Here is a 24,284-nt window from a genome sequence, read left to right on the forward strand (position 1 = left end):
GGAGTTCAAAACACAATTTGAGTCAAATGTATGAAAGATGATATATCATGAGCTATGTAATGCTTTAAATAATCAATTAAAAAAAAAAAAAAAGAACTGAAGTCCCCAAGCTCAGGGCAAAGAGAGCAGTGAGGAGCTGCATTGGACTCCAACTGAGAGAAGTGATCCAGAAAGTACTTGAGGGGGGAATGTTGATTTCTCTGAAGCCACCAAAGCTCCTCAAAGACAGCGGGTAAAGGAGAGACTTGATTAAAAGTCTGCTTCAGAAAGGTGTATCTAACAGCAGTGCTTACAAAGGACTGAGTATGCGAAAGACGGGAAAGGGGAAGACCAAGTAAGAGTGTTCTTAGTCCTCTAGGCAAGAGATGATGGGACTCAGTGATGCCATTAACAGAAATAGGAAACATTACAAGAAAAGTAGTTATAAAGCTTGAAAAGCATATTTTTTATGTAGTTTTTGTAAAAATCGGGAAATAGAGATTGGCATTCTCAGGACCAGGAATAGTGATGCATGAATAGTTCAAGCAGCTGGGGAATAAAGAAGGTGTCACAACAATATGGAGGGAGGTGATGGCAGATTTAGAAAACCCAGTGCTCTTCTCTAGCGTGATGATTTTTAAAAACATTGCAAGGCTGCATCTGTTGTTCTTCCAGGTGCTTTTTTAGAGCTGTGTGAGAATGCTGCAGTTCGTTCCAGGCAAGTGTCATGGTTAGCCTGGTGATGATATCCAGACCTTGCGGAGGAGCCTAGGAGATGTGGTCTCAGCGTAGGGCCTCCAGGTGAAATGTCAGTTTACTGTCAGTTTTTCTGAGACATAAAAGCTTTGATAAGTAATTACAAACTTATTCCTTTAAGGTTAATGTATTAGTAGTCAGTTTTGCAAAATCAATACATTGATGGAGGTCACAATTCATTTCTTGTTTAACTGTCTACTAAGATGGCCCTTGACTTATAATGGTTTGACTTAGGATTTTTCAACTTCATGCTGTTGCAAAAAGTGTTACATTTTCAGTAGAAGTTTTGAATTTTGATCTTTTCCTAGACAAGTAACATGCGCTGTAGTATAATCATGATTTCGTGCAGCACTGAGCCACGGCTCCCAGTTAGCCTTGTGATTGTGAGAGTAAACAGCTGAATACAGTTGTCCGCTATAGTGTAGTGTACATTGCTTGAAATATTCAGTACTATATTATAGAATAGGCCTGTGTGAGATGATTTGGCTCCAACTGCAGGCTGATATTAAGTGATCCGAGCATGTTTAAGATAGGAGGTTCAATAGGTCATCCTACCTTAAGTGCATTTTTGATAAATGATATTTTCAATTCACAGTAGGTTTATTGAGTGTAATATGGTCATAAACAGAGAAGCATCAGTATAGCCTGACACTGTTATTTCCCTAAAGATAGAGCACTGAATAAAACACAGTCCCTGCCCTCTGGAACCTACATAGCAATGAGAAAGACTTTAATAAATGATAAATATTTTAAAATATCTTTTATTCCCAAACCAAGAAAATAACCTGTAGTTGTGCAATGATTTTTAAGTAGTAGTGGAGGTTTGGTAAATGTGGAAATGCATTGATATTTCAAATAGGAAGTTTCTGTATAATTCCTAGTGATCATGTGTTCATGTTTTGTTTGCTTGTCCACAGAGAGCAAATTGTAAAACAGTCTACAGAATTGATCTGCAGAGCCTATGGTGAAGTGTATGCAGCCGTGATGAATCCAGTCAATGAATACAAAGATCCAGAGAGCATTCTGTACCGGTCGCCCCAGCAAGTGCAGACACTGCTCTCCTGATTGTCTTCCTTGGTTGTGTTAGCAAAATATCACTTCCCTAAAATACTGAAGGTTGTTTTGTTTTTCCATCTATTTATCTTTGAAATTTCTGAATTACAGATTTCTTTGTACCGTAAGATTGTATAGGTCCCAATAATTTTTTTCCATTTTCAATTGTATGGAAGTAACTAGACATTGACCTTTGTTAGTATTGTATGCATCTTCTTTCTGGATAAAGTTATTCTCATCTTTGTTAACTACCTCTCCATCTCTGCAATTTCTTCTTTATTCTGGAACATAAAATCTATGCGAAAAAGTAATATGAAAGGTTTAAGGATAGTTTTAAAAAGACTAATTCTAAATTAACACCAAATTTTGTTAAAACTATCATTAGTTATAGTAAATGCATCTTTACCTGAAGATTTCTTTGCATTCTTGTTATTAATGTGAGTATGTAGACTAAATAGTTTTATTGAATGTTTGTTCCCAAAATTACTATTCTAAATGGGTGTTGAGAGAGAGGAAAACAACAGTGGATTGTGCTGCTGGTATATATAGCAATAGTCTCATTTCTGCTTTACTTTCACACATAGCACATAAATGGTTATATACTTTTTAATGTCATTTTAAATATATACTCAGCTAAAAGGGAGAACAAAGAAAGTAATTTAAATAGGTTGGAGTCTACTCTGAATACCCTGGATGGAATTCAAAGTAGAGCTCATCACTTTGCTGAGTTTTAGATGTGTAGGTATCCTGAGCTACATGTTAGTCTAGTATTTAAAGATAGCATGTGTCATATAGTGTGGGTCCTAAATATAACCAAAGACAAATTTATCTGGTGTTCAAACCAATATGAATTATTTTGGAGCAAAAGAATTACATTATCCATTTTGGTGAAAGTATATAATTGTATTATTTTCTCTACAATAAATATATGTGATATATGTGAAAAATAAAGCATAATACAAATCCAAAGCTTAAATTTTTACATATTTTATTTGTTCTATGAAAAACAATTGATACCATTAGTGAATTCCTTTTTTTTTCTAAGAAAAAAATTTATTTTTCTTTTTATCTGGTTTTCTCAAGTACAATATTGAACTATTTCTAGAGCAGCATTCTTTGCCATACTTTTGTATATCTTGTTAATTTATTTTTGGAAAAGGTATTAATAAAAATATAGGGCAAGGGCTGGGGTCGTGACTAAGTAATAGAGTGCTTGCCTAGCGTGTGTAAAGCACTGGGTTTGATCCCCGGCACTACATTAAAAAAACAAACAAAAAAACAAATAAAGGTATTGTGTCCATCTACAACTAAAAAAAATTTAAGAGTGTGTGTGTGTGTGTGTGTGTGTCATATATATATATAACAGCTGAACATTGGAGCGCATGCCTATAATCCGAACAGCTCAGAAGGCAGAGGCAGAAGGATCACAAGTTAAAGCCAGCCTCAGCAATTTAGAAAGATCCTGTCTAAAAATTTAAAAAGACGAGGAATGTGATTCAGTTGTTAAGTATCCCTGAATCTTTATCCAAAAAAAAAAAAATATATATATATATATGGCAAATCTGAGATAACTAGTCAAAGACAAGCAGGGTAATACTTAGATTTGCTACATAGGTCATAGTTTGCATTTTGGACTATTTTGATGTGGCATAAGTATAACCTTATTAAATCAAGGATGACCTAAGTAAATGGAAAATGTCTAAGTAATATGGATTAGAAGACTTAAGATGCCAGTACTCACCAAATTGATCTATAGATGCAACATAATCCCTATGAAAATTCCATCTACCTTTTTTTCTTTCAGAAATGACCAAGCTGACCCTAAAATTTGTATAGAAATAACAGAGAACTGCTTAATAGGTTTTAAAACCTAAAAACCTGTTACAATGCCACCATAATTAAAAATGTCATACTAGCATGAGGATGGACACACAAAGATGCTCTTCAACTTACCGTAGGATCACATCCTGATAAGACTAATGTAAGTTGAATATATCATTAAGTAAAAAATGCATTTAATACACCTAACCTACAGAGCATCAGAACTTAGTTAGCAACACAGTGTGCTGTAGAATATTGGTTGTTCACTCTCCTCTCAGAATCATGTGACTGACTGGGAGCTGCAGCTCACTGTTCCTGTCCAACATTGACAAAGGGGAAAAAAATCAAAATTCCAAATTTTGAAGTACAGTTTTTACTGAATACATAACCACTTTCCTACTGTCTTAAAGTTGAAAAATCATAAGTTTAGCTGTTGAAAGTTGGGGACCATCTGTAGTTCAGTAGAATAAAATTTAGAGTTTAGAAATAAACCCATGTATCTATGCTATGCTTAATTTGTTTTTGTTATTTTGTTTGTTTATTTTTGTTTGTTTGTTTTAACAGGGTTTCTAGGACCATTCAGTGGGGAAAAAATAATCTATTTGGCAAATGGAGTTGGAACAACTGTAAATCCACCCCATGTTACATTGTATTAAAAAATGAAGTCAAAATAGATGACAGTTCTAAATATAAGCACTGAGACTAAAACTTTCAGAAGAAAATATAGCTATATATCTTTATCGCCTTACATTTGGCAAGTTGTTTTTTAATGATGTCAAAAGTATAGACATCCAAAAGATGGGGAGAGGACAATTTTAAGTTTTAAAGTATGTTCAGTAAAGATCACTATTGAAAAAATGAAAAAGGAGCCCACACAGTGGAAGAAAATATTTGCAAATCATATATAGGTAGTGGTCTAGTATCTGAAATTAGTATCTTCAAAATATAGCTTACAACTCAATTATAAAAAGACAACTGTATTTTTAAATATTCAAAGGATTAGAATAGATATTTCTACAAATAAGATATACAAATAGCTAATAAGAAAATAAGAAGTTTGACATTATTAGTCATTAGGGAAATCCAAATCAAAACCATAATGTGGTACCGATTCACACATACTGGGCTGATTACAATATTAATCTTAAAAGGACAGTAACAACTTGGTGTGGATGTGGAGAAATCAATACCCTCATACATGGCAGAAGGGAATGTAAAATGGTGCAGTTGGTGTGGAAAACAGTTTGAGGTTCCTCAAAAAGTTACAGAGTCACCATATAATACACCTAACCTACCGAACATCAGAACTTAGCAACATGGTGTGTTCAGTATTGATAGGAGAATTGGAAACCAATGTGTACACAAACATTTATAGCAGCATTTATAATCACCAAAAAGTGGAAACAACCCAAGTATCCTTCAGCTAATCAGAGGATAAACAAAATGTGATAAATCCGCAAAATGAGGCATTATTAATCAATAAAAAACAATGAAGTACTGATGATATGTGGATCAAATCTTGAAAGCATCATGGTAATTGAAAGAAGCCAGACAGATGAGGCTGCACTGACTCCTGTTTGTATGAAGCATCCAGAATAGGCCAGTCTGTTGAGATGTAAAGTAGATTAGCAGTTTCCAGGGATAGGGAGAGGAGGAGATTATGAATGACTGCTAAAAGGTACTTTTTGAGGTGATAGAAATGTTCTGGAATTAGTGATAGTGACTGTATAACATAGTATATATTAAATACCACTAAATTTTTCTTTGAAATAGTAAATTTTATGTTACATGATTTTTATGTCAATAAAGCTAGATTAATTGCAAATGTGTGTGGGTGTGTATATAAATATAAATAAATAAATATATATATATATATATATATATATATATACACGCGCCAGTGGCATGTTCTTAGTTCAGATTCTGTGATCTTATCATTTTTGAGATTTAGGGAAACCTTTCTGACAGCCATTTTTTGAAAGTCAGAAAGTGAGGTATCTTCTTGAAGCTGACAATGGTAGTGCTAGGTAATTGCCCAGTTTGTGAATCTTTTATACACTATGGACTTTAAAATACACAAGTAAAATGCAGAGTCACATAGTAATATTTAATACTTGCAGCAGGTCAGTTAATTTTCCTAGTTAAATATGTTTTTTAGATAATATGGATGGCCCCACAAATGGTTACTTTGCGGGCTATGATTATATTTAAGCATGATTATCAGTCACCTTGAAAAATACATATTTATATTTCCTCAGAGAGTGCTTTTGGAAATATATACTATAATTATATTTTTACAGGTCTAAACAGAAAATTACTACAAGTTAGCTGAGAAATTAATATAATAACCATATTAATAACAGCATGCCAGCCTATCAAATCCAACTAAAATTAATGCCAGTGAATGTTAAAAATAAAAATTTCTTTGCACTGATAATAAGTAAAAATAACTGGTACTAAGCTTACAAAAATGAGCTGAAACAGGGAAAATTTTTGATAGGCCAAAAATATTCTTATGAATTATTTGCTTTCTTCGAGGAGATACATTATATTTTGGCAAAGTATTTTAGTTTTGTGTATTTAAAACAGTGAAACTCTAAGCCAGTCTACAATTTTCAAAGTTTATTGCTTTAAAATTAATTTTCTTAAGTATTTTCTTTGTTTCCATGAATGTCAGATCTGAAATTCCAGGGCAGCAAACATAGCTTTTGCTTACTCAAAGCAAAGTGACAAGAAGGAGGAGGGCCAGCCAGCATCCAGAGTTGGTTCTCCGTGTTGAAAGGTTATGAGTCTTTCAAGGGATGCCATCGGTATGAGTTGTTTGAAGGACTCAGGCAAGAGCTGGCCACTATTTTGCTAGCCAGGCCTCAGAAGGAATATAAAATGTAATGAGGATTGAATTGAGGTAGAAAAACGCATTTGCCTTGGAAATGAAGTCCTAAAAGGAAACCAAATTGTTGATTAGTATACCACATAGTTGGAATACATATTTAATTGTAGGCCAGGAATTCTTGCTTACAGTTCTTTTAATAAATAAAGATATAAGCACAGCAAGTGTTAAAAGAGCCCCAAAAGTTTGCTAAAAAAAGAAAACAAAAACATTAGGTCAAGGTACCCTGCCTTTATTCTGAATTTTTCAAGAAAGAAAATTACTTTTCCACCGAGTAGTAACAGATTAATGATTCATATAGTAATAAGCTATAATAGAATTTGCATTAACCAAAAAAATGTGCAAACACACCCTTAAGATTTACCGAAAGACTCACTTTGAAAGTGGTAAATCATTAGCCATGGAATTGCTCCTGGTAACCTACAGCCTCTGGGGGATAATGCAGAGTTGGTATTGCTTCCTTGCTGTGATCATGGTGGGGTGAGGTGAATGCCATCTGTCATAATTGAAACTTCCATGAATGTGGATAAATTAACTTATGGATTTTTACTGCATTCTTCTAATAGATTTACTTATTCCTGCCCAAATAACAATTATCTTAATTATTATAGCTTTATAAAAAGTCTTAGTATATAATGTTCTATTTCATTTTCTTCCTCTAGAGTGACTTAGCCATTCTGGCTTTATGTTATTCCACAAATAACAACTTAATATTTGTCAGTATAATAGAGAATCAACTCAGATTTCTGGAATAGCTATTGAGAATATGATCAGAGCCTGCACAATCATGCATACCTACAATAATCCCAGTGGCTTAAGCCAGCCTCAGCCACTTAGCAAGGCCCTCAGCAACTCAGTGAAACCCTATGTCTAAATAAAATATAAAAAAGGGCTAGGGATGTGGCTCAGTGGTTAAGCAACCCTGGGTTCAAGACCTGCTACTGGAAAAAACAAAAAAAAAGAGAAGATGGTTGCAGTTGTTTTGTTGCTTTGACACTATGTATCAATTAGGAAAAATTGATTTCTTTATAGTAGTAATCAAAATCATAGCATATTACATTTTCCTTATTAGGATAGTTTTAGTAACTTTCAAACATATGTTATAATTCCATACAGATCTAAGAAAACTTTGATATGTTTATGCCTATGAAATTTATAGTTCTTAATAGTATAAATGATATATATTTTTAATTACTTTTTAAAATTATTTTTGTATGTAGAAATGGAGTTGATTTTGTTTGTTAATTATATTTCACCAAGGCACCTTTCTTTTCTTTTCTTTTCTTTTTTTTTTTGTGTGGTTCTGGGGATTGAACCCAGGGCCTTGTGCATGCAAGGCAAGAACTCTACCAACTGAACTATATCCCCAGCCCCAAGGCACCTTTCTAAATGACTTATTATTTCCAATGATTTTGCATAGATTTTTCTGTATGTACATTTATATTATTTGAAGCTAAATGATTTTGTTTCTTTGCAATTTATATATCATACCTCTCATTGTTTTATAATGCCATCCCAAAACTCTAGCACAATGATAACTAAATAGCAATGATAATAGTCACTTCTCTTAATTCAGTTTTTTAAAGTAATGTTTCCAATATCTTACCCTTAAAAACTATGCTTGATATAGCTTGATAAAGATTTTCAGTAGGTGATTATTATTGAAAAGGAAGTTCTTTTCTGTTATTATATGTTGTTTTTATATTATGAGTGGATTTTGAATTTTATTAAATGATTTTTAGAATCTGTTGAGGTGATTGTGCAGCTTTGTGGTAAATAATACTAGTAATTTTTCTGATGATAAACCCATCTCACATTCCTGAGATTAATCTAAATTGAGCATATAAATTTCTCTTTCTGTATAAATCACTGGATTTAGTTTTATATATTGACTAGTAATCTTGCTAAATTTACCCATGAATTCTAAACTTTATCTACAAATACTTTAGAATCTTCTAAATAGGTACACATATAATTTGTGATGTCGACAGTTTTGTTTCTTTTATCCTTTTTGCTTTATGGCATTGCACAGTGTTCAACTAATATAACAGTGTTACATAGTTTAACAGAAGAGGTGAGAGTGGTCACCTTTGTCTTTTTCTGAATCATCTGGAAGGAGAAGAAGCTTTCAATTTCACCAGGTAGATATTTTGTAGATACACTTTATAAAACCAAAAAAATTTCCTTGTGTTCCTAGTTTGTAATTACTTTAAATCATGAGTGAGCATTGAGTTTTATCAAAACATTTTTCTATATATACTTATATAATCGTATCTGCTGGGTATGAGGTGGCACGCTCCTGTAATCCCAGGGATCTGGGAGGCAGAGGCAGGAGGATTGCAAATTCAAGGTCAACCTCTCAGCAACCTTGTGAGACTTTGTCTCAAATATAAGAGCTGGAGATATAGCTCGGTGGTAAAGCACCCCAAGGGTTCAATCTCCATTACCAAAATACATAACCATTTCCCAGCCCTCTTAATATGGAAAATTTCATATGTCAAAACAACTTTGCATTTCTGGGATACACCCCATAGTCATACTATACTATATTTTTAATATATCTCTTGACTGACTTTGGTAATATTTATATTTTTTGCAACTTTTTTCATAAGGGAAACTTGCCCTGTACTTTTCCTTCCTTTTCACATCCTTGTCAGGTTTTGGTAACTGGTAACTGGTACTAAAAACAAACTGGGATAAAGTGTCTTTTTCTGTTGTCTGGAAGATGAATTCCAGGTGAAACCAACTAGCTCTAGAGATGTCTTCATGGGAAGGTTTCAAATTAAAAATTCAGCTTTTAAAAATGCATATAGGACTATTCACTTGTTCTATTTCTTCTGTGTCAGTTTTGGTAAATTTTAGTTTTTCAATGTTTAGGTTCATTTTATCAAAATTTATTGTCATAATGTTCTCCTTACTATCCTCTTATCTTTTAATGTGTATGGACTTGGTATTGGGAATTTAAATTTTCTTTTCTGGTTAGTTTTGCAAATAACTAACCAAATAAAATAGTTTGGATTTTATTAGTCTTTTCAAGGAAATTGTTTTTTACTGTAGATTTCTTTATACTTGTCTTCTTTTTTTTAAATTTTAATATTTATTTTTTAGTTTTCGGCAGAGACAACATCTTTGTTTGTATGTGGTGCTGAGGATCAAACCCGGGCCACATACTGCTTGAGCCGCATCCCCAGCCCCTATACTTGTTTTCTATGTAATTTATTTTTGCTGTATTTTTATTAATTTGTTTGTTTTACTTTCTTTGTGTTCTACTTGTTTTCTTTTCCCCTCCTTCTTGAAGTAGAAATTTATAGATTGATTTTTGGACATTCTTTTATGGCAATATATTTATTTAAATGTCCATTTAATATGTTTATCTATATTTCCATGAAAGCACAGATTTAACTATTTAAGTTTTGTATGTCATGTTTTCATTACTGTTCAAAGTAGTTTTTAGTTACCATTATAATTATTATAATGGTAACTAAACAACTTCCATGTTTTTTTTAGATAAAATATAATTATAATTATTATTATTACCATTTGACCCCTTATTTCTTATTATTTAGAAGTATATTTCCAAACATATGAATGTTTCCTAGTTATCTTTTTGTTGTTGATTTCAAGTTTAATTCTACTATAACCAGAAAATGTTTGGTGTATCAGTCCTTTTATATTTGCTTTGTGATCCAGCATACTATCTATTTTAGTAAATTATCCTCTCTAAGCTGGGAAATGAGAGTTTTCTATAGTTACTGGGTGCTGTGCTATACGTGAGCTAAGAGGATACCTTTTTTAAGTCTTGTTCAAATCAATTGTCCTTCTGAGGTTTTTCCCCTCCCTAGGGGTTGAACCAAGGCATGCTTACCTTTGAGCTACATACCCACCCCTTTTTGAGGCAGAATCTTTCTGAGTTACTGAAGGTCTTCCTAAATTGCTGAGGATGGCCTCACATTTGTGATTCTCCTGTCTCAGTCTTCTGAGTCACTGTGTTATAGGCATGTATCACTGCATCCCAGTACCCTTCTTGTTTTTAATCTGGGTTGTATGCAACCTATTGAGCCATATTGTTAAACACTTCAACTATAATGGTTGATTGGTCTCTGCTTCTTTTTAGTTTTATAAGTTTGGGCTTTATATGTTTTAGGCTATTTCTAGATATTTAAATCTTATTCATTATAATTTCTTCTTTGAACTGTGAGTTACTTAGAAGTATGTTATTTGCATTTTTGCTATTAAATTTTTTAGCAAGGGAGTGAGGCAATAAAATCTGTTTCTTAAAAAGAATAATCAGTGGGGGTAGATTTCTTTGGTATTGCTCCTCTGGTGCCTCTTGCTCTCTGTCTCCTCTTCCACACTTATAAAAAATATGCTATAGACTTAATAATTAAGCAAGTCACAGATAATTGAAATACTGGTAGCTCCAATTGCTTTGATTCCATGATAAATCAAGCCAAATTCTCTCAGCATATTTAGGTGCAATTTATTTTGTTCATCTCTCTTTCCCTGGATTGAGTTTCTTGGATTCTTTTGGCTTTGACTGTTTTTTTTAATACTAGCATATGACTTTAATCTCCAAAAGATCTCAGTATCTTATACACTAGAGATAACCTGATTTCATTCACTGGCATGGCCTTATCTCAAAGTGAGTTTTGGGACTTAATTATATACTAACTAGTATAAATAAGTGATGTAGGTAACATTGGTTTCCAACTTCCATGTTTTTTTTTAGATAAAATATGAATCCTTTTTATAACTGGGTGTTGCAAGTTTCCTTCTAGATGATTTCTTGAACAAAATAAGGAAGCCATTTTCTTGCTTGGTGGGCATCCTGCTGGCTTTAAATTTAAACCATCCATAATTTGGAGACTAAACTTAATGTAAAACTCTTGAGTTTGGTTTATACCCAGTAGCCCCTGAGACATTTTCATAGAATTTTGGTAGTCGGCAAAGGAATTCTCTGTGTAAAAACATCACAGCTTCTGTGCTGTGTGCAGATAGTTACTAAGAGTGATGGAGGAATTACTCTGTACTGAGCACATATTCTGAGCAATTAGGACAAGTGCCAAGACCATTAATGCTCAGATGCCAAGCGCCTGAGGGGAGGGTTCTGTCAGAGGATTTAGCAACCAGCCCTTGGCTCACTTGCCAGAGGGTGGCACTCCAGGTTTTCTGATAGCTGTGCCAGCCTGGCTGAGACTCAGCAGCTGCCACCCGGCCACTTCTGGCTCCTAGATGCGCTCTCTCCAGTGCCACCTCTGACTCCACCCTCCTTGCCCATCGCCCTCCATCTGCCTGCCACTTGAGCAGTGGGTGCACAGTGGGGGGCACCTAACCAGTCGAGTCATGACACCCAGCTGACACAGTACAGTCTCCTTTCCTTGCCCCCACTCTCCACCAACCTCTTCTCTGGCTTGGCAGCTTGGAAGGAAAGGGTTGCCAATTCCTGTTTCATAACATTTCAGGGGCCTCCATTCAGAGGCTTCTGGAGTATCCTGGAGCTCAGGGAGACTGGGTATGAGAGTGGGGTGGGGAGACTCACTTAAGGGATTGCAGACATCCCTCCACCCCTGGCCTGCACCCAGAAAAAAATCCGGGGGTGGGGACAAGAGTATCCTTTGTAACTCTAAAATTTCATCAAGATGAACTGAAATCTGGTTCTGTCCTTTCCCCATCCCATCCTATTCTCCCCCAACCCCCAAACTAGAGCAGTGGAATATCTTAACAATTTGACTTTTATCCAGAACTGAGACTTCATTTGTTAAAGCAAAGCATTTGGTCCAAGATTTTCTAATTCTTTCTGTGGGAACTTGAATCAGCACCCCCTCCCTAAGCTCCCACGAAAGAAGCAGATGGGGATCTGGGCGAGGTTCAGAAGTCTGGGACTTGGACAGGTTGAGAGTTCTGTTTGCCAGGCTAGATTGCTTGTAATTAAAAAGCTTATCCTCCCCCTTTTTCGCACTCCTGAACTTATCTGAGGAATCCACACAGTATTTAATCACACATAGAAAGAAATCTGCCCATATAAGGGAAAATGGGCATTTGGAGTCAAGGGCTTACCAGCAGAGGTGGGTCACGTCAGTTGTGAGGGTGAAGCCTGGAGCCTGTGGACTTGATGTGCTTGGTACAGTGAGGGTTCTCGGCATGGGTTAGGACTGGGCTACACTACCATTTTCCTTCCTTCCTTCCTTGGACATTTCCTTCCTTCATCTCCTTGCCTAAGCTGTGCCTACAAAAAGATTCCACATGTTTTGGCCTCTTAGCAGCGATACTTACTGACACCAGATTGTTAACATTTCTGTGCTTTGTAATACAGAAAAGAAATAACTCATTAATCTTGACATTTTAATGCATCAGGGTTCTAAGACAAAAGCTAACTTTGCCCCTTTTGGCCTAAGTTGTGCTAATTGCCAGATTGTGCTCCTGTTAGAGAATTGAGAACAAAATGAAGCGTGACTTGCTTGTGGCTGTTGAGGTAATAAAAAGTCCTAAGGTATTGTCAGAAATCACATTTTGTGTGTGTGTTTGTATGTGTGTGTGTGTGTGTGTGTGTGTGTTAAAATGTTCCAGAGGAGGTGAGAAGTTGAGATTTTTCTTCCTTCTGGAGAATTCCAGGGCAGAAATGGAGATGGCAGTGCTAGGAAACATTGTAGGTGGTAAAACTGAGGAGAGAGAAGCATTGTCTCTGGGTGATTTCATGGAGAGTGCACTTCCTGGATCTCACCAAAGCTTGAGGGTGTGTACACTTCCTGGGGAAGGTGCCACTTGTATGGGCTTTCTTACAGGGTGGCAAGGACATGTTCCACTTTGCGGGGGGGTGAGGTATTATGCCCAGCAAGGAAACCGATTCTTACATTTCCCTGACTCCAGCTCTGAATTCTGCTATGAAGGTATCCAGTCATGAAAAGTGCCGTGTTTTACAGCTGACTTGGGCTTGTAAACTCTGGAGACAGCAAAATGATAGGGAAGAGCTTCCCTCAACCAGAGCTTCAGCTTCCAAAATGGAGACCTCCTGGGTCCAGGAGATAAGACAGAGTCACAGTTGGTCAGCCCAACTCTGAGCCACCATTGCAGAAGAGCAGCCACAAATCAGGGTTCACAGCCTGCAGTGAGGATCCAGTCTCCTGCTCTCTAGGTGGCATTGCAGGGCACTCTTGAATCCCACCAGCCCAGTCATTTATGCAGTTCGTTTTTTTCTTGCTGTTTAACATACGTGTCTATCTTCTTCACACTCACACAGAATGAGATTTAGTAACCCATTTTAATGAGGCAATTATATTTTAACTCTATTATGCTCAATTATGCACTTTCTTACATTGCCTCAGCTGGAGTGCCCTGGTGTTGGTATCTCCCTGGCACTCACTTGCTGGCCCCCAGGCTGACTGGGCAGCTTTGCCCACTGCTACTTCTGTTGCCCCTACCATGGCTCCACAGGTGGCTTAGTGCTGCCACAGGGCAGGGACCGTTGCAATTTCCTTGCCCACCCAGTGGAGCTCACGACTGCTGTGTGGGTGGCCTAGATCTTTCTCATTGGCTTGGCTCTACTGGCAGGATTATTTATCCAGGCTCCAGAGCCCAAGTAGTCCTCCAACTTGAAGGGACCAGAAAAATAAACTTCAATAATCATAACCATGCACCTTGGTCAGATTTATTTTTTATTTTCATCTAGGCTTTCAGTGCCTGTGGGTGGAGACAGGAGGAGGAAGCTCCCCATTTACCCATCTACCTTTGAAGCTCAGTCTCAGTTGTACCTTTGAAAAAGGAAGTTCTAATTATGTACAGCTTCACTGAAAATAATATATTTAATTTATATGTTAATCACAAAGCATAACAAAGCAGTCACCTGTGGCCCTCACCACACAACTTAATGACTAGAATGTTACCAATACTGTTGCATCTACCTATGTGCGTGTATCCCGTGCCCCACCCACCCGAGAGGGGACCAATGGCTAAAAATCTGTCCTTACTGTTCACTTGATTTTTAAAGAAGTTTTATCACATATGTAAGTGTCCCTGGTTATTGTTTGTTAGTTTTGCTTGCATTCTGTCTTATTAAAGTGATATCATCCTGTAGGTAGCCTTCTGCAACTATTTTCTCCACTTAGTTAAGATTCATCTCTGCAAGAGTATAGAGAGAATACCAATTCATCTCTCTTTGTCGTATAATGTTTCACTGTGTGACAAGTAACATCTTTCCGACAAATTTGGGCCTTTCTAGTATTTTTTTGTTGGTTTTACAATCTCAATAATGCTTCTGTAACTGTCCGGTGTACGTATACTAGTGTAAATGTGTGAGAATCTACTTTGGAGTGGAATTTCTGGGTTGTAGAATATGGGAATGTTCAAGATTATAAGAGAGTGCCAAACTATTTTCCAGAGTGATTGAATCAGTTCCTATTCCCTCCATCTGGGCAACATCCTTTGGACTTTTCCAAATTTCCACAGTGTTTTACATCCAGTGTGCATACTGGCCAAGAGCATTATTTTAATGTGAACTCCAGCTATTGACTGTGGGGCTTTGGAAGAATTACTCTCTCTAAACCTCAGTTTTCTCAACTCTGAAGTGGGGATTATCAGTTGTCATAACGTATAAGTTTATTGTGAGAATTAAAATAAGCCATATAAAATCAAATAACCTAGCACAGGGCCAGATACACAATGGTGTCCAACATCTATTAGCAATTATGATTTTATGTCAAAATGAAAGCTAAGAGCGGAAGGAAATATTTCAATACATTGCTGTCATGCTCTGGATGTCTGTGTTCCCCCCAAATTTATATGTGGAAACCATACCCTCAAGGTGATTGTATTGAAAGGGGAGATGGGGATGTGGTTAGGTCATAAGGATGGGTTTCTCATGCAGGAGAATAGTGCCTTCATCAAAGAGGCCTGAGGGGGCTTTCTTTACTTCTTCCACATTCTGATGGGCACTGAGTGGCTACCATGATTGAGGCAGAGAGCAGTCCTCACCAGACTTTCAATCTACTGGCACCTTGATCCTGGACTTCCCAGACTCTAGAACTATAGGAAGTAAATTTCATGGTTTATAAATCACCCAGTCTGAAAGATGTTATTACTGTAGTTTGGACTAACTAAATAAGTACCTAACTCCCTTATGAAATTTCAACATCTGCAATAACCTAGTGCCTTAACATTGCCAAACATAGTTGACCTAAGTTCCTGTGCTCTTATTTAGGATGTTTGTGACTTAGTCCCATTCATCATTCAAATCTATCCTGCAAAGAAAATTGGAACTCAGTATCACAAGGTAAAAATATTTTCTGGTTTGTATCACAGGTGGCAATTTTGGTAATTTACCTAATTAACATCGTCCACCAGGGTTGTCCGTATTAGCTGGGGTTTCCCTTTGGGCTGCCTGTGGAATGCCATGGCCTCAGAGCCCCACAAGGCAGCACATGCTATACCCAGCTTCCAAGGAGGGGATGGGACTGTCCTCAGAGGCAGCCACCGGGGGTGCCAGGAACAGCTAGCACTTCCCCGGGGCCTTTCACCGACCTCAGCACATGTGGGCTCTCATTTGCCTCTGCTGAGATCCTCAAAGTTACATGTTATTTCTAGTCCCATGTTTACAGATTCAAAAAAAGAAATAAAGAAAACAGAGACAAGCGATTTGTCTTAGGTGACAGAATCTTGACTGAAACCCAGATCTTCTGTCATTGGATCCAATTTATTATTATTATTTTTTTTTGTCACCATCTCCCCCTGCCTCTCTGTACTGTACGCCTTCGTATGTGTTTGTTTTTCCTTTCAATGTTATTTAATTTAATCCATTTTATTATGTTAAAAAGAAAAAGAAATCCATTTGTGTCTCTAGAGGTGGCCCTAGCCATTAGTCAGAATTACTGAACAAAGTTCACTGTCAAATTTGCTATAAGAGGAATGGCTCAAGAATTAATTGTGAAAGGCTTATTTGTAATGAGAAAGGCTTAAGATCACAGGCTTTCATTTCTCCCAATCAAGTTTTAATTACCGAAGAGTTTAGTAACCGCTGAAGCGTGTAGCTACCACGTTCTTTGTTGCTGAGAGATTTTTTTTTCAAAAGAGCTTCCACCGCTTCGTTGCCTTCTCCTCTTGTCTCTGCAAGACCTCATTCAATATAGTGTTAATCGTCTTTTTCATGTTCATTTTCTTTCAAAACAAGCCTACGTTCTCATTCTCTGGTGTCAGAGCATTAGCTGTTCCTCATTAACTGCTCCTGGTGTCGTAGGTAGGGGCAGAGCAAAACCTCACAGATGCAGGTGTGGCAGGCTGGGTACCACCAGCCCAGCAGGAAGACAGCCTGCTACAACCCAGTGTCATCTCATACAAGGCTGATGGGCAGAACCTCTGGATCCCACAACTCAGGGTCTGGCCTTTGTATATCATCTCAGCAGGCGACAGATCACCCAACCATCCTGCTGTCTTATTGCTTTTATTCTATCTGTTTTTCCTGGTACTCGGTATTGAACCCAGGGGCACTCTACCACTGAGTTACATCCCCAACACTTTTAATTTTTTTTTTTTTAATTTTGAGACAGGGTCTTGCTAGATTGTCCAGGGTAGCCTCAAACGTGTGATCCTCCTGCCCCAGCCTCCCGGCTCACTAGGATTACAATTGTGCACCACCACACCCAGTCAGTTGGCTTATTTCTTACAATACTGAAAAGCACTTGTACTAGTCAAGTCATACTGCAAGATCTCCAAGCATTGCATTGTATACCATCTTCATGTTGGAGACAAGCTCAGCCAGGTATGCGTCCCAGAGGAGTTACAATGTGGGCGACCATCACCTCAGCCTGTCCTCAGCACTCTCCAGTGAGTCCCTGCCTTGCAGCTCAGGCCTGTCACCTGGTACTCAAACTGATCTTGTGTTGGACCCTGGGGCAGTCTTGGAAGTGTCTTGGTCCAGGACAAGGTCCTCTGCAGGGACACAGTGATGATCCATGCCTCCTTGGTTTGCTACCTTGGTGGAGTGCATTAACCACCCCCTACCACCGTCCTTTGTTTCCTTGATGGAGGAAGATAACACAGACCATCTGCACACGTCAGTAAGTTGTTTTGAGCATCCTTTGAAAACAATGTCCTAAAGCCTTATTTTTAAAAGTAAATGAAAATATTTTTTAATCATATATATATATATATATATATATATATATATATATATTATACTTTTATTTATTTATTTTTATGTGGTGCTGAGGATCAAACCCAGTGCCTCACACATGCTAGGCAAGTGCTCTGCCACTGAGCCCCAGCCCCAGCCCATGAAAAGCATTTTTAAAAAGTTATTGAAAATGGATGTGGGTCCTTCTTATCCCATCCTCCTGCCTCACAAGTTTTCTTCCTCATTTATCCATCCAACTCATTTTTGATGTCTACATCCTGGGGCTCTGTTTAGTACTGGGGAGAAGAATTTAAGGGAGAAGAGAGGATGTTCAAGCTGGGCACAGAGGAGAAATCAAGCTTCCAACTTCCCCTTCTAACACTCTCTGAAGTTAAATACCAAGGCCCCGGCCTCCTCACCCGGCATCCCTGGCAAGGCCCTGTCCTGCCACTCCAGGTTGGATGCTGCTCCCCGCAGCAATCTGTCATTAGACCCCAGAGTATATATCTGAGGATATGTGCTCTGTGAGCACATCCACAATTCACCACTATTCATGCTGTTTCCTGAAACATCTCCCTTTGCCTTTTTCTACTTAAAATCTTACAATATGCCATCAGACTTTTCTTGATGTATTCAACTAACCCATTGGTGTGTCCCCCGCCTCTCAACCTCCAGAATATATTCTACCTGCTTCTTATAATCGTTTACATCCTTCATCCAACACACATTTCTTGAGTCCAATTATGTGTACAGGCATTTGGTATTGTGCTCAGCATTCAATTTAAACAACACAGACAAGGTTCCTGCCCTCCGGGAGCTTGTATTTCCTCAACTCTTCATTGTTTGAGGTCTGGAGCTGGGGCTTACTCTTCATGTGTCCTCAGCAGGGACACCAGCAGCTGTATAGCAGTTGAACTGGCTTGGTTGTCAAAAGTCAGAGGAATTCTCAGTAAACACCTGAGATACATTTTCCTAAAGTTAACCCCTGGCACCATGGTGACGAATCACTTACCTGGACTCTGCTCAGACCCCACTTCCTGGCCTGAGAGCTCCATTCTCAACTCTCAAAGATAATCCAAGTAACCTTGTACTTGATTCACTTTGTGGTCTCTTTAAGAAAAAGAAAGATACCCCTTTTCCAATGTCCTCAGGCTCTCTTGCTCCTGCTGGTCTTACAAAGCAGCCAACTGTAGTTAGCCACTCTTGTGGCAGCATAGTTACTAGCTGGTGAAGGCCAGTACCCCTGTCACTCTCCCAGGAGACCCTCTTCTTTCTGTATACCTGCCATTTGGGGTCAACAATTTGGGGCCAGGTCTTTGTATGGTTCAGCCCCACAGGGTAGACCTGGGTTTTGCTAATTTTCAGAAAAGAACCAAGAAGGTCTGAGAAGAGAAAGGACTTGCTGCAGTGTCTCAGCAGGGGTCAAAGCTATTTCTGACCAACTCATGCTCCTCTACCTCTGAGCCCTCCCTCCATCCTAATGCCAGGAAAGGAAAAGTAGCAGGGTGCAGGTCATTTGGGATATTTACATACACTTTTTCTTTTTTGTTGCTGTTGTTTGTTTGTTACTAGGGTTTTTTTTTTATTTTTTAAATTTAATTTTTTAACTTGTTCTAATTAGTTACACATGACACCAGAATGAGTTTTGACACATTGTACACAAATGGAGCACAACTTCTCCTTCCTTTGGCTGAATGTGGTACAGAGTCACATTGGTAATCATACATGTATATAGGGTAATAATGTCCGTCTCATTCCACTTCCATCCTTCCCATCCCCACACTCCCTCTCCTCCCCCCACACCCCTCTGTACAATCCAAAGTTCCTTCATTCTTCCCTACCCCCACCCATTATGGATTAGCATCCACTTATCAGAGAAAACATTTGGCCTTTGTTTTTGGGGATTGACTTTTTTCACTTAGCCTGATATTCTCCAGCTCCATCCATTTACCTGCAAATGCCATAATTTCATTCTTCTTTAAGGCTGAGTAATATCCTATTGTGTATATGAACTACATTTTCTTTATCCATTCATCTGTTGAAGGGCCTCTAGGCTGATTCCATAGTTTAGCTATTGTGAATTGTGCTGCTATAAACATTGATGTGGCTGTGTCACTGCAGTATGCTGATTTTAAGTCCTTTGGGTATAAACCAAGGAGTAAGATAGCTGAGTCAAATGGTGGTTCCATTCCAAGTTTTCTGAGGAATCTCCATACTGCTTTCCGTATTGGTCTCACCAATTTGCAGTCCCACCAGCAATGTATGAATGTATCTTTTTTCCCACATCGTCAACAATACTTAGTGTTGCTTGTGTTCTTGATAATTGCCATTCTGACTAGAGTGAGATGAAATCTTAGAGTAGTTTTGATTTGCATTTCTCTAATTACTGGAGATGATGAACATTTTTTCATATGTTTGTTGATTGATTGTATTTCTTCTTCTGTGAAGTGTCTGTTCGGTTCCTTGGCCCATTTATTGATTGGGTTATTTGGGGTTTGTTTGTTTGTTTGTTTGTTTTTGGTGTTGTGAAGAGTCCTTAGTTAGGATGGAAGCAACAACAAATACTTTCCAAATTCACTTCCTGGCAGTTTGCAGAGAAAGGTCTTCTTATGATTTGAATTCCCCTAACAGTGACTATCTTAAGCACTGAAATTGTCTATTTCTGTGACTTCTGGCAGACACAGAGAATGTGATTTTATGCTATTTGCAGATTTTCTCAGTAACAACCAAAGAGGCCAAAATATCATAATTTTCAATTATTAGTGAATAATTTTCAATTATTAGTTTATTGTGTGTTTCTACCTCGGCTTCTATTAGAACAAGAGAAAAAAAGAAAATAAGAGCCCTGAGCTGGAGGTTGTATGGTTTCAGATTGATGGTGCCCCTTTGGTAAAAAAGCTGGACCAACTCTCACCTGTCCTCGCGTGACCCTGCACCAGTCTGACTTCTATTAGGATTCTATTAAGGCTGGTAGTTTTATGCACATAGATTAATTCTTTTCTGTGACTTTACCTCCTTCTGTGTCGTAATTAACTCCTTACTGCTTAAAAGTCCATGAGTTCCTTAGAAGAAGAAAAGCTGTGGTTAGCCCACATGGAAACCATCATGCCGAACTCTAATTGTTACAGATGGAACTAGAAATTGTAAATCTATCGATGTTTTTAAATTCTTATTTTTTAACCCCACCATGTTTAAATATTGGCTGACATGAACCTAAAAGTTAATCAGACAAGAGACCATGAAGTCTGTCAGGCATTTGAGCAGAAATGCACATGAGTGTGTGGTGTGTGCTGAGCTGGCAGGCCTGAAGCCACCTTGCTGTTCTCCGAGCACAATTGTCTCATTGTAGAGAAAGGCCTGGCCTACTGCTTCCCTGTCTATTTGGGGGGTAAATCAGAGCTTGTTATTTACAGAATGCTCTCCAATACACCCCAAGTTCATATCTGCCAAAAGAACCCTTAATCACAACTTTTGAAATCTTTCATGTTACTTATTTTGCATATGATTTCAAAATTTATAAATGGAATGTACATTGGAGGACGTCTCTTTGCCAGTGGAAATTCATTTTCTAAAATTGTTAGGCCAATTGTTTTTGGAATTAAAAGTGGAAATATAAGAAACACATTAAATGTGGTTTTGAAAAATTTGAGAACTATATTTAGTGTTGGGTACAACTTATGCTCAAAAGCTTTTCTGTTTAATCTGTGGTTTTCAATATTAGGAAATTTATTATATATATATATATATTTTTTTTTTTTTTGAGAGAGAGAGGGAGAGAGAGTTGTTGATAGGCCGTTATTTTATTTATTTATATGCAATGCTGAGAATCCAACTCAGTGCCTCACACGTGCTAGGCAAGTGCACTACCACTGAGACACAGTCCCAGCCCAGAAAATTCATTTTTACTTCTATAGATTTTTATACTTTTTTTGTAGGTATTCATTCTTGATTATAATTACCTTTTATCAGTGATTTGGTCAGAATTTTAAAATATATTTATATCTGGGTAGTTTACAAAGATGGGAAAAAGTGGTGAAGTTCATATTTTTACATCATTGAAAAATCAATGTGATTATATTCCTAAAATTTCACAGGAGTGAGATTGCAGGCTCATTCTTAGTGATTGTGTAGAAGAGAAGCTACAGAACTGCAAAGCTGCAGCGACCACATGGGAAACATCAACACCCAGGCAGGTCAGTAGGCTCCCCACCCCCCACTTTCCCTGCCCCAGAGGGAGGTCTGCTTTGTCTCTTGTAATGGCAGTGGAGGGGAGGGGTGGAGGGGGGGCAGGGTTGGAGCTAGGCCTTGGAGTCCCATCTGTCTGTCATCTGTCACCTCAGGTAAGTTGCTCTGGCAAAGTAACATATTGTGCCTTATTTCTTCATTGGAAAGGTGGAGATGATGATGTGACTCAAATAAATTGAGGAACACAAAAGTATAGAACAGTGCAGGTCACAAAATAAGAGTTTGTTGGTTTCATTCTATTTATGTTGCTGGAATGAGGTTGGAGAAAATGGAGGGGAAACATACAACTCTTGTCTCCCCTCACTTAGTCCTTGGTATAAGGGAAGAATTCCAGATGAAGAAGGAAGGTGTCTGGGATCTGGTCCTAACTTTGATTCCTACTAGCTTTGTGACCTGACTGTACCTGGGGACATGGTTTCCTTGTCAATGCCATGAGGGACTTGTTCAGGAGGTTCCCTTCTCCCATTCACCTCTCTCATTGTGTGGTTTTGCCCGAGTATCTGACAAAACCCTAATAACTGAGTTATTTTTTAATGTGGTATTACATTTTAATAAAATATCAAGACAAAGCATCCAGAAGCCAACTAAAGTGAATGCTAGAAATATCCTCAAATCATCTTTTCAGGGATGCTTCTGAAAGAAGTGTTCTCGTCAAAATTCTGATGGACAGAGTGGGAAAAAATATGACTATATTTAAAAAGCTAAAGAAAACAAGAGAATAGTTATATCAGCTCTTTTATTTTAGCGTTTGGCTTTGTTTCTAGGAACTATCAGATGAAAAGGGGCGCAGATGAGGGGAGGGGAGGAGGAAGAGGCAAAAGGAGAGCCAGAGAAATTAAGTACAAAGTGTGTGTTATAAATGGTTGTTATTTTAAGGAAATTTATTCTGACCGATTTTGTTCAGATAAATTAACAAACATCCAGAAACAATCGGCCCAACTTTTTATTTTATTTTTTAATTTCCATTATAGACCTAATCAGAATATTCAGGTTGTATTGAACGAGTTTCCAGTGTAATGACTGTCTCTGTCTTCCCCAATGTTATTGTTAAATATTAGCCACTCATCTGGCTGGGAATATAGCTCAGTTGGTAGAGTGCTTGCCTGGCATGCACAAGGCCCTGGGTTCAATTCCAGCTCTGCAAAAAACAAAAAAAAAAAAAAAAAAAGAAAAAATTAGCCACTTGTCCTGCTCAGCCTCCTTGCTTGGAGATGTTAATATATAATATATTGTATATTTTCCATTGGAAAAACAAAGGGCAGCACATGGGAAAAGATGTAAAAAAAATACTTTGTGTCCTTTTTATAATTATTTTATGAATGAATCTGAGAAATTGGAAATAAGAAAAGATTACTAACTCGGCCAGAACTCTGATATCTAGTGCTGCGTATTTTCAAGTGGTTTGTCTGGTCTAGATTTTAGTGACTCAAGTTACAGGGAATTTACCATTTTCCTAGTGGAGACTGTCTCGCTTCTAGGAAAGTTTGTAAAATTCCCCTTGCTTTGTTTGATTTTCTCGTCAGTCTGCTTTGATTTGGCTCAGTCAATTGCTTATCTTCCACGTCTTTAGTTCTTCATTACTTTCTTTGTGTCCTTTCTTTCTTTTCCTTCAGCCTTCCTGTCTTTACTTGTTGCCAGGAATAGGTGAACAGTAACTAATTTATGCATCAATAAATTAGCAGCAGCAGCATCACCATGAATCGAGCACTTACTGTTATCAAGTGTTAGGCTACGTACTTGGCATGTATTATTTCAGTTCTTAAGCAACTACTATTTGCCAGACACTGGGAGTACAAAGATAAATATTCTGCGATTATTGTCCAGGAGCTTCCCAACTAGGGAGACTAGCATTTAAACAGATAATGTCAACACAGGGACACTGTGCACAGGGCTATCTTCAGTCACACTGGAACTTGGGGTTGGAGCAGGGAGGTTCTCCAGAAGTAGAGAGCAAGAGCAGAGGCCAGGTGGGGTGAAAGGGACATAAAATAGAGGAGATGCTCCCTAGGATGAATTCCTAAAAGAGGAGGAGTTGACTTGGCCAAAAGAGGACTGCAATACTGGAAAGAATAGTTCCTCAGGAAACTACAAGGTGTTCCATATATTCAGGTTGAAAAACATGAGAATTATTGGGAGATCACATCCTACGTCCTAGCCGAGGTAGCACATCTCATCACTTTCACCACGTCATACTTATTAGAATCATCCCTGAATCTGGTTCACATCAAGGAAGCAGGAGGATTTTACTCCACCTTTCGAAGGAATTTCAAAGAATTTCATACACACTTTTGAAGCACCACACTGTGACCTTGGGTGATGTATTTAAAGATCTCTGTGCTCCAGTTTCTTCATCAGTAAGATAGAAATAATACTAGTATCTGCCTTACAGAATAAGAATGAAACCATGTCCTATCCAGACCTCAGAACAATGCAGGGCTT

General features: G+C 37.7%; 1 protein-coding gene across 2 annotated transcripts in view; it reads left to right on the top strand.

The window, feature by feature from the left end:
* COG6 (component of oligomeric golgi complex 6) overlaps nucleotides 1–4,087 on the top strand; it is a 75,432-nt gene extending 71,345 nt beyond the window's left edge. The window contains exon 20 of one of the 2 annotated variants that reach the window (XR_014021167.1): nucleotides 1,653–1,766. Coding sequence is in view for 1 of the 2 variants with exons in the window: in XM_081287262.1 (XP_081143388.1) it covers nucleotides 1,653–1,800 (148 nt within the window). In the remaining variant the exon portion in view is untranslated. Of the gene's footprint in view, nucleotides 1–1,652 lie in introns of both variants that reach the window. The other variant, XM_081287262.1, reaches the window with a different exon arrangement.
* Nucleotides 4,088–24,284: the final 20,197 nt, after the last annotated feature.

The sequence above is a fragment of the Spermophilus citellus genome (assembly GCF_964194105.1).
Source record: "Spermophilus citellus genome assembly, chromosome: 1".
Classification (NCBI taxonomy): domain Eukaryota; kingdom Metazoa; phylum Chordata; class Mammalia; order Rodentia; family Sciuridae; genus Spermophilus; species Spermophilus citellus.